This window comes from Zonotrichia albicollis, chromosome 2 (assembly GCF_047830755.1).
Source record: "Zonotrichia albicollis isolate bZonAlb1 chromosome 2, bZonAlb1.hap1, whole genome shotgun sequence".
NCBI lineage: Eukaryota > Metazoa > Chordata > Aves > Passeriformes > Passerellidae > Zonotrichia > Zonotrichia albicollis.
Genome location: NC_133820.1, coordinates 60,375,828 through 60,390,042, shown reverse-complemented (window position 1 = coordinate 60,390,042; position 14,215 = coordinate 60,375,828). Strand labels below are relative to the sequence as shown.

At 46.1% G+C, this 14,215-nt stretch overlaps 1 protein-coding gene across 1 annotated transcript in view; it reads left to right on the top strand.

The window, feature by feature from the left end:
* Positions 1–14,215, top strand: part of FLT1 (fms related receptor tyrosine kinase 1) — a 107,672-nt gene that overhangs the window by 90,760 nt on the left and 2,697 nt on the right. The window contains exons 19-29 of the mRNA XM_005482491.4: positions 807–920; positions 1,689–1,777; positions 3,515–3,674; positions 4,082–4,179; positions 4,748–4,870; positions 5,937–6,048; positions 7,673–7,772; positions 9,096–9,201; positions 9,295–9,425; positions 9,795–9,879; positions 10,588–10,679. Of these exons, the coding sequence (XP_005482548.2) occupies positions 807–920; positions 1,689–1,777; positions 3,515–3,674; positions 4,082–4,179; positions 4,748–4,870; positions 5,937–6,048; positions 7,673–7,772; positions 9,096–9,201; positions 9,295–9,425; positions 9,795–9,879; positions 10,588–10,679 (1,210 nt within the window). The remainder of the gene's footprint in view (positions 1–806; positions 921–1,688; positions 1,778–3,514; positions 3,675–4,081; positions 4,180–4,747; positions 4,871–5,936; positions 6,049–7,672; positions 7,773–9,095; positions 9,202–9,294; positions 9,426–9,794; positions 9,880–10,587; positions 10,680–14,215) is intronic.

Below are 14,215 nucleotides of genomic sequence, written 5' to 3'. Positions count from 1 at the left end.
TGTTCTTCTTGCTCTTGGTGTCACTAAGCTGAAGAATTCTTTTTGGGCCTACACAAAGCAATTTTGAATTTTCTTGTTTTCTTAACAAAATCAAATTCTGCAGGAAAAAAAAATTGCTCAGTGGGAATGAGAATGTTCACTCAACATGAAATAGAATGTTTTGGATCTATTTGAGGGGCTTCTTACATCATTCCTATTATTATTGACCATGACTGGTAAGGGTGAGATGCAGTCACTTCACTTTAACCAGTTAATATTTACTTCCCTGGTCTATCTCCAGGCTTGCTACATAATGAACAGAACCAGGCACGCATCACCCAGGGGTAGTTCATCTTTCCCTTATACAGATGGCTAAACCTGATGGCTACATCAGCTTCTGAAATAATTTGCTCTTGACACTGGCCCCTTAAAACACTGATTAGTTCGGGCTAGCATATAACCCTTAGAGAGCTGAAGTCAGATCAGATGGAGCCAATTCTAGATAGAATTAATTATCATATTGAAATCCCTTTTCATTTGTTCTTTCAATTTTTTTGGTTGAAACATCAGAAATATTCATGAAAAAAAAAATCTCCCAGTTCTAAATAGGATAGTGCCTACTGGGAGGAAGTTGAGTGCTTGACTTTTTTTATGGGTTTAATTGCAACCAAGAGGATGCTGAGCAGGGAGACATAGAGAGAGAACATCAATACAAGAAGTACATCCAGTAACAGAGATTATTTCAATGGAAAGCAACGAGAAGTGGTAAAGCTCAGCAGGACCAGTACTTTGTCTTTTCACATTGACTTTTTATTTTGTATTTACAGAAGGGGCCACAGCAAGTGAGTACAAAGCACTGATGACAGAGCTGAAAATCCTAATCCACATTGGTCATCATCTCAACATCGTGAATTTGTTGGGAGCTTGCACAAAAAATGGAGGTAAAAAAATCTGCACTGCTCTGAAAATGGGTTTGGATTATCTCCCAATAACAGCCAGTGACCCATGTTGTTTTTCATCCAGAGGTCAAGTGAGTAACTTTTATATTTGAGCTTATCCTGCAGTTGGTGAAAAAAAGAGGAAAAGAAAGAGATATTTTCAGTCACTTAATGAAGTGTTTAAACATTTCCTCTCTTTAAACTTTCTTTTAGGATTAATATGTGAAGTGTGAATTTAGGAGTATGCCACTTGCTGTCCTTTATCTCACTAACTCCACTGCTCAAGCTCAAGTTAAACATGATCTGGAGAGGCTGGGAACAAGGGGTGTCAGCTGCTGGCCCTGAACTATGAATCACAATGCAGCTGTCGTAAAATCCTCCATGATACCACACCAAGAAAATCAAAAGACCAGTATGGGAGTTTGTTTGTTTTAGATATGTCACCTATTTTAGTTCATCAAGTGTGTTTGGGCTGTGGGACTCCAGTCTGAACTGCCCGAAGAGGAAACACAGCGTCCCTCAGGACCCAGACTCAAGACCCAGCTTTCCAAAATTAGGCCCTGCCCTAATTTCCAGAAGCAGTATTATTTTGATTATGTCCAGTGTTCTTCAAGCAGCCTTCTAGCTCTTAGGCTGTGTTGCCAGTTATTCTGGACTGAAGTTGTAGTGAGGGCATGAAAGATTCTTTCTCAGAACTGATGCTTTATACCTTTTATTGCTTTATGCTGCTCAAAATGTTTGGTGTTTTCTTCTTTTAATTTAATTGCCCAGGGCCTCTGATGGTGATTGTTGAATACTGCAAGTATGGGAATTTATCAAACTACCTGAAGAGCAAAAGGAATCTTTTCTGCCCTAGCAAGGTGAGGAGGCAGATGGTCCTGGTAGGGTTCATCCTACCTGACGTCAGTGCTGGTGATGAGGGTGTCAGCTCTCAGAGCTGGTCCCCTCAGACTCTCTTCTACCAAAGCAGAGAAATTACTTTTGGGTTCACCTGACCTGTACTAATATTTGGTGTGGGATGTGTTGTGCCAAGAAAGGATTCACCTCTCCCTCCCTGACTGTGCAAGGAGACTGCTGTGATTAATTTGGCTGGAGCCATCGACAGCAAGGGGAAGTGGATCCTATCCAAAGTGTCCCCAAAGTGTCCCCACACGCTCCTGCCCTGCTTCTGATGAACCCATTCCTGGTGAGCTTGAGGTCAGCAAAGCCAAAGCCACTTATTTCAGTACTGCTGGGAGCACAAACAAGATAATACCAATGAAATCTCATGTCCCAAGACACCCTAATATTCAGGGATTTACAAGTAATCTTATTATTGTGTGAGGAGAAGAGCTATCAAGAGGAAAAGAGGTTAGAGTCTTGTCCTCACATCCCACAGCCTTCTGAATCAAATTCATTATATGTTTCTTATTACAAACCTAAATCCAAATGTCCCAGAAAATTCAAATAGTTCCAGAAAAAATCCTCCAAATGATCCAGGGCTCTAACAAGAGACGTAGGAGCCTGGATACAGAACAGCAGGTCTCCAAACCTCTGTTCAGCTGCACCAAAAGCTCATTGGCATCTCAGGGATATTTTTTGGGAGGGCTCTGTGGGAGAGCCCACTGGAGAGGACACCCCCCTCTGAAAGGCCTTTGCTGAGTCTCTGTTCCCAAGGCTGTCCGTGCTGCATTCCACACAGGACACAGCAACTGGCTCCTCCTGCGTGTGGCTCTTGGAGTGGGATGCTCAGCAGAGAGCATGGTGGGCAGGGTCCGTGCTGAGTGGAGTCATTCCCATACCCCCCTTCCCACACCCAGTGCTGCAGCACCCTTGGGAAGGTTGCCTGGGCAGGAAGGAGGTGGAAGTTTGGCTCTGCACCAGCAGCACAGGGAGCAGAGAGGGTTGCAGGATAAGAGGAAAAGTAAGAGGGAGCAAGAGTAAGGCAGGCAGCCAGGCTGCTCTACAGGTAGCAGGGAGAGAGCTTCTTCCAAACATGTGTCCCATTAAACCATCTCAAGATTGGCCATAGGAAGAAAGCATTGGATTAAGGCATTGAAGAGAGGCAGTCACTTCCAACAGCAGCTCTGTTTCAAACACCAAGTGCCTTTGCTCCTCATGGAAAGGGCTTACAAGCCCACACCAAACCCTGTGCAGGGACATAGAGACACGTCTTAAGCAGGCTGGGACCAAAAGCTGATGTTTGAGAGGTCTGGGATACCTCCATTGTGGGCACAACCTTCCCAATCCACTCTGTGCTCCTTCTCTGTCTGCTGGAGAGAAATGGGCCCGGCTGAGATGAGGCACAGGCCAGCATTCAGGTCCATCCACACATCCTGCAAATCCTCACTGTGGCAGATGGCCCACTGCCCTTGTTATCCTAAAGCCATGGGCTGGTGCTCCCAAGACACCAAATTTCTGCCCTCTGGGGATGATGGCCTTGGTGGAGCACAGCTCTGCCACCAGCCCCTGCCCATCACAGTGGCACTGGGCAGCCCCACCCGTGAGAGATGTGACCACCCACACCAGACACCACCAGCCTGGCAGAAAGGCATCAGCAATCTGCCCTGGTTCCCACTGCTCTGATGTTGCACCTCTTCTCCTCCTTTTATTTGAAGGACTCCTCTCTGCAGGGAGAGCCAATGAAAGAGAAAAAGGATATTGAGCCAGTGGAAAGCAAAAAACAAAGGCTGGCCAGTGTCACCAGCAGGGAGAGCTTGGCCAGCTCTGGGTTCCAGGAGGATAAAAGTCTGACTGATGTGGAGGAGGACGAGGAGGGTAGGTATTAATTCCTTCCTGTCCCTACACGGACTGTGATATTTTTACAACATACTGAGAATCCCTGAAATTTTTTTCCTCATTTATCACCCTAATAAACATCCGTGGGAGATGCTCAGAGGGTCATGTCCAGAGGGTAAAAGATTTAAAAAAAGATTATTTCCAGGGTTACAAAATCTGACAGGAAAATGTGTGATTGTTTGTTCTGACTGCTCCTTATCTTTGGGGAAAACACAGCAGTGTCCAAAGCATGGGGTGTACAGCAAGCACTATTTTTGTTTCCAATGACAGTAGGTTGACCTTCACCAAAAAGACTGAATTTATGGGAATAATGGGTTCTGTAAGAAAGGGGGAAAAGAGAGCCTGTGAGCTGTCTTTGTAACAAACCCTGCTTGCCACCTCTGCAGATGCTGATGACCTGTACAAGTTGCCCCTCACTATGGAGGACCTGATCTCTTACAGCTTTCAGGTGGCCAGAGGCATGGAATTCCTCTCCTCCAGAAAGGTGAGTTTTGCACTGCGGGTTTTTCACTGCAGAAGGACAGGATTCAGAGGTGAAATCATGTCTACATTGTAGTGACACCTTCCTTGGGAGAGGTCCCAAAGGAAGAGCTGTTTTCCTCTTGGCATTATAAATATAACTGTGTTTATTCAAGTATCCATAGTCCATAAACACAGGATCATGACTGAAGGCAGTGGGTCAAGCTCATTCATTTGGGGAAGATCTTTTGGGTGTGGTAGGTTTTTCCTTAATTTCAACATATATTAGGGAGCTCCAAATGATTCAGCTCTTTCCCTGCAAATGTCAAAGGGCTTACAAATTTGTCACCTTCTGGACTTAATAATTAAAAAAAAATTACTGCTGTTAAAAGTAACTTCATGTAAACTACAGGCAACTTCCCTAAAAAATTATTATTATTATTATTATTATTATTATTATTATTATTATTATTATTATTATTATTATTATTATTATTATTATTATTATCATTTATTTTAAAAGGATAAGAGACAGGAAATTTGTGGGCAGGAATAAGGAAATGCAGTTTGATTGTGAAACTGTTTTATTGTAGTGCATTCATCGTGACCTGGCAGCCAGAAACATCCTTTTATCTGAGAACAATGTTGTGAAGATCTGTGATTTTGGCCTTGCAAGAGATATTTATAAGAATCCTGATTATGTGAGAAAAGGAGATGTAAGTCAAGATGCTGTTTATTTACCCAAATGTTTATAACATGTCATTTCAAACTGTCCACCAAAACGCTCTGTAGATGTTCACATTCCCTGAATTTAAGAGCTCAGAAGCTGTTGGTTTTTGTGTGAAGATGAGCTGTCCAGATGTGTTGTGGGTCTGGGAAGCATTTCAATCCTCAGGCATAAGGCTTAGACATGCTAACTTCTTCACAGCTTTGCCCTGTTAATACTTTGGTTTTTTAGACATTTCTTGGCTGGCTCACCATAACCCCCTTACTCCGCAAATTTCCTGCAAGGAAAACAGTGCCCCCAAAGGCAGGTGTGTACCCCCCAGTGCTCCTGGTGTCCTGAGCAGCTGAGCAGGACTTGTTCCTCCAGCACCTACTTGTTGTTTTTTTGCCCTCACTGCAGAGAGCGGGCAGTGACTGCCCTGCCAGCCCTGCTGTGAAGGGCTGGGCCAGCAAACTGTGCTGGCACCCACCCATGCTGTGGGAATTTGGTGTGGGCATTGCAGTCATGCAGAGAGTCTCTTTCTGGAGGTTTCACCCATCTGCCAGCCATTCCCACATCTGTAAATAACTTCCAGGGTTTACAGCATTGCAAAGTAGCTGGGAAATGTTCACACAGCTTTGGTACTGCTCAGGAGACCATAACAAGCTGTGCTGATGTGCTCCTGCAATTCTGGCTCAGAAAATTTCCCCCCAGATATCTCCAGCATCATTACAGAATGGTTGGTGCTTGGATGCAGGGCTTTCTGCCCTGTCTCTATGACGCTGGCAAGGGACCTCTGCTCCTACACACTCCCACATCCCTGTAAAGAAAAGGCCTGGTCACAGGTTTCCAATGTCTGGTGTTTTGTGCCACATGTTTTTTAAAAACAGCCTTTTACTCCAACAATTTGTTAAGCGTATGAATGAGTGTGGGTTTATCTTGACTGCCTGTAAGGAAATCCCACAGGTTCCTGCCTGAATGGTAATTATTTACATAACAATATATAGTTGATTCATCTATGATTAAAATCTTTCAGGCTTTGAAAATAATAGTCAGATTTGTCCCTTTTACTCCAGGCTCGACTTCCTCTCAAGTGGATGGCTCCTGAATCCATATTTGATAAAATCTACAATACAAAAAGCGACGTGTGGTCCTTCGGGGTCTTGCTGTGGGAGATCTTTTCCTTGGGTATGTTAACTCTGCACCCCAGGAGCTTGACAGGAGTGGGGACTCCAGCTTGGGGAAAACATCCTTTACCTTCAATGATCTTTTGGCAGGTGCTTCAAAAAGACCTAAATAAGAAGCAGAGGGATTATCATGCCCCTGTGAACTAGAAATCTTGGTGCTTTTAAGAGCGCTGAAAGTTTATTTGCCAAGCTGAAAGCCTCAAAGGATAGCACAGCTCTCTGAGAACCTTACCTTACTTACTTCTGTCATGGACAAAAGCTGGCACTAAGCTTCCCACTTTTCCCTGTAGAAAGTCTTGGCAGAGGATGCAGGGCAGCACAGCCAGAGCAGTCACAGAGCTTTGTCTGACTGATGGCACTAGCAGGAAAATCAGGCAGTTTTTAAAGCATTTTAATTGACTGTAGAACCCTGTAGGATGACACAGAGCTGTGATTCTGGGTCACCAGCTGCCCAAGACCAAGGCACCACCCCCTTTGCCACAGACAGCATTCAAGACTCCGAGTGCCATGAGCTGAGTGCTCCCTCAAATGCTTCTTATCCCTCTTGTGGGAGCAAGGGAGCCGAACCCACAGTTTGAATGTCTCAGATCCTGTGACCCCCATTTCCAGCCCAAGTCCAGGAGGTCCCCCCAGCCCAGGAGGGATCCAGCACCCCCCTCACCCAGGCTACTGGACACAGCAGGCGAAAAGCATCTGCTCTGATGCCGCACGATGAACTAGAGCATGCAATCTGAAATTAAAACCTGGTGAAGCCTTTTTTTTTCCCTTTCCTTCATGTGGAAAAGGCAGGATACAAGATGTACACTGAGTGGGAACAACAATGACTGTCAGAATAGAAGAATCTTAATTGAGTTCAACACAGAGGCTGACAAAAGAGGCGAACAGCAGAGGAAACAATACTATACAATTCTCAGGACAATCAATCATTTATTAGTTTAAATACATGTTGTTGGTCAGCCTGCCAACAACTCTAGTGATTTTATGGTCAGCCTCATAATACCTGCTATTTTTTTCTTAAAGCCTCAGCTCCTTGAACCTGGTGACTCTGACTCTATGAAAGGTCCCTTTTTTTTTTTTCCTTTCGTTTTCCCTTTTCCTGAACTTTTTTTTGTCTACAGAAAAAAAAAAAATACCAACAATACAATCAGGCTGCATCTGAGAAACACAGAAAACAGAAAAACAATGCAAATGCACTGTGACCTTATTTAAAACAATTATTTCAATTTTTTCAAGGTGATTTGGGGCATTTGGGGTTTGTTAATATTGTCCTCACTAGACTTTGGAGTAGTCCAAAGCAATAGAAAGATCAGACTTGGCTTTTCAAGGGATAGTGTTCAAATTAAATTCATGTGCATTTCTTCTATTCAGGCTAGGAAAGCAGCACCAATAGCTGTGGTCTTGATCTTGCCCCCTCCTCCAAAGACTGGGGCTTGGAGCACAACCAGCTGTAATTCCCTGCCTGAGGCAGCCAGCAGGGCCAGACCCTGCAGGGGGAACACTCCCTGCCCCCAGCTCTGCAACCTGAGGATGCACACCCCCAGGGAGAGTTTGAGGGAGATGCACAGGGCCACAGTGAGGCCACAGGTACTCAAGGCATGTATCTGTTCTCCCAATGTCACTTCCAGGTGCCTCTCCTTACCCCGGAGTCCAAATAGACGAGGATTTCTGCAGCAGGCTGAAGGAAGGCACAAGAATGCGAGCCCCAGAGCAAGCGACCGAGGAGATGTAAGATGCCTTTGCTTGCCTTAGGTACCACTGCCCTCCTGGGCTGCTGCAGATGATGTTCCAGCCTCTAAAAATACCCTGTGCCAGCCTAAGGAAAAACAACCCAATCCTCCATTGGTATCGTCTTGTACACCCTCATCCTGGCCCCTGGCTCTCCCAGAGAGTAGGGGGCAACAAGGACCTGAGCCCAGTGCACCACTGGGCTGTGCTCTCAGGGAAGCCGAGCAAGGAGGAGGAGGAGGAGAAGGGGGAGGAGAAGGAGGAAGGTCATTCCCTGCTAGGTTTAATATTTACCGACATGCACAGAGATAAGTGCCGGAGGAATGTGACATTATTAACATCGTCTTGACTTAGGAAGTGACAGTGGAGGCTTCCTTGCAGTCACTCGGGTAAGGAGGGTCCACCCTTTCCTGTGCATGGTGTCTGATGGCAGAGGAAGGTGACGGGGACCCACAGCCACCCCGCCCCGGTTGTCTGAGTCCTCACTGCCATGTCAGCCGTCACTCCCTTCTCCCCTGCCCTCAGGTGCAGCCTCAAGCTGCTGCTGCATGGCCAACACCTTTCTGGGGACCAAGGTGGGCCAGGACAGAGCACCTTGCCTGGGAGGCCCATGCAGCACACTGAACATTCACCCCGTGACACAAATCATTGAGGACCATGAACGTGTCCAGGATGTTTTACCTCTGGAGACAAAATCGAGTACGTGTGGGTGTCCTGGTGCCTTCCCGAGTGCTATGTTATGGCTCTAAATAGCAACACTTACCAAAAAATAGTTCTAGCAGAAGAAAAGGATGCAAGCCAGCCATGCCTATCTGGGAGTATTGCCCATTGACTAATTTTATTATCCTAGTGACAGTAGATAAGAGCTTTTTTTTTTGTCTCTTCCACATATTTTATTGCAGGAAGGAAAGCTTGGCTCTACCAATACAAGGAAGTGACACATCCATATAAGTCATCTTAGGATGCCTTTAGGATACTTTAACCTAAACATTGCCAGTTAATAGATGTTTAATACAAAGGTTTAATGCTTAATTAGGAATGAAAAAAAGGAAGTATGACTGGTTGGCTGAATTATCCTTTTGATGTCGTCTTCTGGGGTGTTGCACGAAGGTTTTCTGTTTTTGTGGAAAGTTTAGTGGCTTACTTTTAGATGTCTCGAAGATGCCTCGATGGTGTTAGAGAGAATCTTTGTAAAACCAAGCAGGTTGAGGAGTTACCTCCCTATGTCTGTCTATCGATGACAAGATGTCAGACTGCTGTGCTGCCTTGGATTAAACGGAGTTGTAACCCCACCCTGTGCTCACTTTGCTGTTGTCCTCACAGTTACCAGATCATGCTGGACTGCTGGCAGAGCAATCCCAACGATAGGCCACGGTTCTCTGAGCTGGTGAAAAAGCTGGGTGACCTGCTGCAAGCAAATGTCCAGCAGGTATTAATGTCGCAACCGCATGCTGTCACTGAGGCAAGGAAAACTGGCCACATGGACCCAGGAATAAGACTTTTATTTCTTGTTTACATCTAGGAAGGTAAAGACTACATACCCCTCAGCACAATATTTACAACAGAAAATGGGTCTCCCCCTGCATCTGATGCCTTGTGCAATGAAAATTTTCCTGTTACAAGCTCAAGCAGTGGAAGCACTGAAAATGTCAGGTGAGATAAGCAAGAATAAGACTGTGTGTGTTCATTGGGGGTGGCAGTTTGCTGCATAGCCCAGTTTGGACCTGGGTGGGAGAAAACACTCAGAGACAGCCCACAGGTGGCCAGTTGCTGAGCCACTCACTGCTGTGGCTCTTTGGAGTGCCCCTGCCCACGTCACAGGGCTCAGACACTGTGAGAGGCACGGCTGTGCATACCCCGGGACTGGGGAATGAGATTTGGGTGGGGTCTGGTTAACAAGTCCCTTTTGCATGACCTACCTTGAAGATAGCTGGTAGCTGCCCAAAAAAACAGAGAAATACCCAACACTTCCTGCTTGTGCACTTCATACTCACCAAAAACTGTCCTTCTCTTGTTGAACAGATACATAAACACTTTCAAAATAACCCCCCCTCAGCGCATAAAGACATTTGAAGAGCTTCCCATGAAGGAAACGCTTGTATTTAATGTAAGTGACCCCTGGGCCAAATGATATGCCAGGTATTTCTTGTTATTTATGTGACAGCTTTATACGGGGATAATCAGGGTGGGGGGGTTACTGCTTGGTCAGCTCTAACTGATACAAGGTGCAGGATTAGCTGTACTTGCAACAAGAGGTTATCCCACTTCCCTACAAATTAGGGTCAGAGAGCCTTGCTGGCCATGCCATGGGCTGCAAACATTCCTTCCCTGACATGAAGTGGTAAGTTCCAGTAGGTGTGCAAGGTTGGTAGGAACAAGACCTGTTAGCAGATGGACAAGCTGGAGCCATGTCTAACAATGGGACACACACCCAATCCTCATAGGGACAGGCATGGGCGAGAGTCCGGGACAAGCTTTTAGTGACTCAGTAGAAGGCATTAAGCAGCAGGAGGTGGGAAAGGCACAGTGGTCCTCACAGGGTTGAACAAGTGGCTGGCCAGAGCCTCAGACTGCATGCAGACACTTTTCTTCCAGCACCCTGGATTTGCACTAACATTACCTGCCTGCTGCACCCCAAGGCACGGGTGGTTTGGAAAGACACCGCTAAATACCTCTGCACACACACTGCTGTCTCCTAGAGCTGTCTCAGTATCAATGACCAGAAGGATGCTGGAAATCAGACCAAAGAGGAACTGAGTCCTTTGTAAAATAGAGTTAACACCTCACAGGACTGCATCTCTCTTTTTTCTTCAAGGATTATCAAGCAGACAGTGGGATGGTGCTGGCTCCAGAGGAACTGAAACGCTTCACATGGACAGGCAGCAAGCAGAAACGGACACTCTTTGGGTCTGTATTTTACATTCCCTTCTTCTCAGGTATTAGATGGCAAAGGAGAATTCAAGATCCTTGTGCTAAATTAATGCCTTGTGAAAGTAGCGGAGGTGGCCCCAGTCCCTGCAAACACTCTTGCTGAGGTGTCCTGCTTGGATTAATCAGCAGTCAATGTCTTGAAGAAGCAAATAAGCCTCAATGCCTTCGATGCACATCAGCAATATGATTTATTAGCACTTATTGATCCACCTGATGCTCAATTTAATGCCAGTGTCAGAGAGCACTGAACTGAGGTAGGAGGCAGGTAACTGTGAGAAACAAGCCATTAATAATAGAGGAGGAGGAATGTGTGGCTGTGAAGGATTTGCAGTTGTTTCTGCAAGTCCCAAGGGCACCCCATCTGGGACAAGGCCCCCTGTGCTTGTTTTTGCCCTTCTTTTCCATGACTCAGCTAAGCACGGCCCATTTAACACCCATGGGCTCAGGATGCTAAAGTGGCAACTTCACAATAGATGGATGTGAGGGCCTCACTTCTCTTCCTGCCTTTAAGTACTTGAATATATTGGCCATCTTCCTCCACCTAATTCCTGACAGCTGCCCAAGCAGGGAACTAGGGCTGCTCTAAGAAATGGGTTGCACTGACATGAACTCTCTGTAAATGGGAAGTGTTTATTTTCTCAGCGCCGGCACTGTATCAGCTCCCAGCCGCTGCAAAGCTGGCAGTGTCCTGCTTTCAGCTCACTGCTCTCAGCCAGCCCGGAGACTGCCCAGACCCAACCCATCGTTCATCTCATGCTGGCAGGAGGTCAAGGCCAGCCTGCCATCCTGCCAGCGCCAAACTTGTCAGTGCCTTGCAGTTGGGCAGCCTGGGAGGTGTAGCATTGTCTCAAAGAACAATCAGAGCTGCCTGAAACGTGCGGTCAAGGCAGAGGCCTTGCTCCACGACAAATTCCAGTGACCTAGAGGGCGTTGGTTGAAATACGTGTGGGACAGAAATACATGTGGGACAGAAATACGTGTGGGACAGAAATACGTGTGGGAGAGCGTGCGCTCACGGGGCTGGAAAGCACGGCCTGGATGAACGCGCTGCTGGCAGCAGCCTGCAGTGGTAAAGCTGCTCATGCGTGGCAAAGCCAGGGCAACACAAACCACTCCGAACAAATGCTGGGAAATCCTTTCTCCTGCCTTGACCTTTCAGAAAATAGGCTCCTGAGCAGTTTTATGGTATTTCAGTTCTGTTGTGGCAGGCTGTCTTTGGAGAAGCCACTATAGAGTGTATGTGGATATTACAGGGTTCCAAAGGATGCAATGTTCTCTAGATGTGGTTTAACTCATTTTTTCTCCATGTTTTTCTGAAGGCTGCTGTCAGCCACACAGACAACATGGCAACCTCCCTAAATGAAATTTATGACAAGCCTTTTTCTTTGCATAGAGTGTGTCCCAAGCATCCCCCTGTAAGTGCTTTAAGGGGCATCTTCAAATACAGAAGAAAAAAGAATGCTTGCATAAGAAAAAAAAAAATTGAACTGAACAGTGGCTGCTAGAACGTAAATCCTTGGGAAAACAGAGTGGTAGACTGAGATCATACAAGGTCATCTGGCCTGCAAGCTAAACAAGCGGTACTGCAGCACTGTGCCAAAAAGCACTCATGGATGTGAATGCAGGCATGACCCTTCAGTAACCACGCGTTCCTAAAAAAAGTGGTAGCATCTTAGCTAAGCATCCTTTACTTAAAATTAATTGGAACAGTAAATAAATACCCCTAAAATTTGTACTGAGCAAGGTGGAGCCTGGAAGGGTTTGAGACATGGAAACTGATCTAAGCAGATGTACATTCCTGCTTCTTCCCTTGCATCGCAGGCATACTGACATTTCAGCTTGGCTTTTCTTGCAGGGAGCTGATTCAGGTTGCCAGATTGTCAGAACAGTTTCTGAGTGAGCAGTAGCAGCTCACTGTCAGGGCAGTTGGTGCCAGCACCAGGCTGAGGAAGAGTTTCACCTTCCTTTGGCAGCAGCTTGCCTATGGTGGTTATATCCCTTCACTGTAACAAAGCCTTGGAAGCGTCAGACTGGGCAGAGCTGAAGAACAGCATAGTGTGGTAGGAGCCAAACCCAGAGCACCCTGCCTGTCTCCAGAAGCACCCCCAGGGTTTGTTTCAGAGGAAACTGACTGCAGGAGAGAGCCAGCATGTGCAGCAGTGCTTGCCAGGCCAAGGGCAGAACAGAGCAGGGAGCCAACCTGACAGTGCAGGGGCACCCCACTGACCCTGGTGAGGTGCCTCCTCTTGGGCTTCCACTCCTCCTGCCTAGGGAAAGGCACTAATGTCACAGCTCATCCTTGGTTTCACTACAGGAAAGTGAAACCTGGTGAGCTCCTTAGGCCCAGGTGGTGGCCAGGAGCAAGAAACAGAAATGGCTGCAATGTGTATTGGACTTGCTAATGCCACTGAGATGAAAACTGATATTCTGAGCAGCAGGAAGAGAAGTGAGTTTTTGTTAATATAAGGCCTCAGGTAAAAGAGCCTGGTAGAAAGGTTTGGGGGCAGTATTCTGAGCTGTGCTCCTTTGCAGGAAGAAAGGATCCTGAGTGCAACCCTCTTCTAGCTTTTCAGTAGTGGTGAAAAAGCCCAACACAAGTAAGCCAAAATCCTTGGGCTGAGGCAAACCCTTGAGTCAGTTTAAATTACAAAGCCAGAAAAACAGCAAGAATTCCACCTCCTGTGAGCTGGAACAAGCATCTCAAGAGCTGCAGCCAGCCTCTAACCTCACTCTGGTCCTGAACATGGCAAAAAACCAGCGGCCATTTCCTCCAACAAACAATCCCAATTAAAGACCAACTAAACAGTTTCCAATTTACATTCCTAGATTGGCAAGAAGATAGTCCACAGCTACAGAAGCCTTTACTGACTGTAAACTCAGACTCAAAATGAAGCCTGACCACAGATGCCCAAACCCCTTGAGCTCCCTCAAAGTTTTTTGTGGGAATGCATGCCCAGATACAGCAGTGCACTCCAGATAAAATTAATAGATGCAGCTCTATTGGTAAAAAGGTTTATTAAAGCAGAAGCCAAGTCTAGCTCACAAGAAAAATCTCAGGATGCAAAAGCCTGATGATGGTGAAAGGATCAAAGCATGACAGTTTTTAAGACTCACAACTTGTCATGTACACTCCACTTTTGCCAGCCCCTGAAGGCTCACAATTACAACGTAAATCACAGAGGCATTTCTCTTTAAACCCATCACAAGAAGTCCATTGCATCTGTGACTAACCTTGTCATAGTTATGGAATTTATCCCAAGGCAAGTAGTTCTCCATCTGCCAACAGATGCAATATAAAAATATGGGATGCATCTGGAATCCTCACCACAAGGGCTCCTCCTCAGGAACTACATTCATCTACTAATAAATGTAATGGGGTGGTCTTCTTAGGGAGACCTTCCAATTTCCTACAGTAAGAAGAAGAGACAGAGACCACACTCCTTAAAAAACCACATAGCCTTCTGAGTTAAGAATTTGAGAAACTGTGACCTCTAAGAGGAACTTGTAACAGT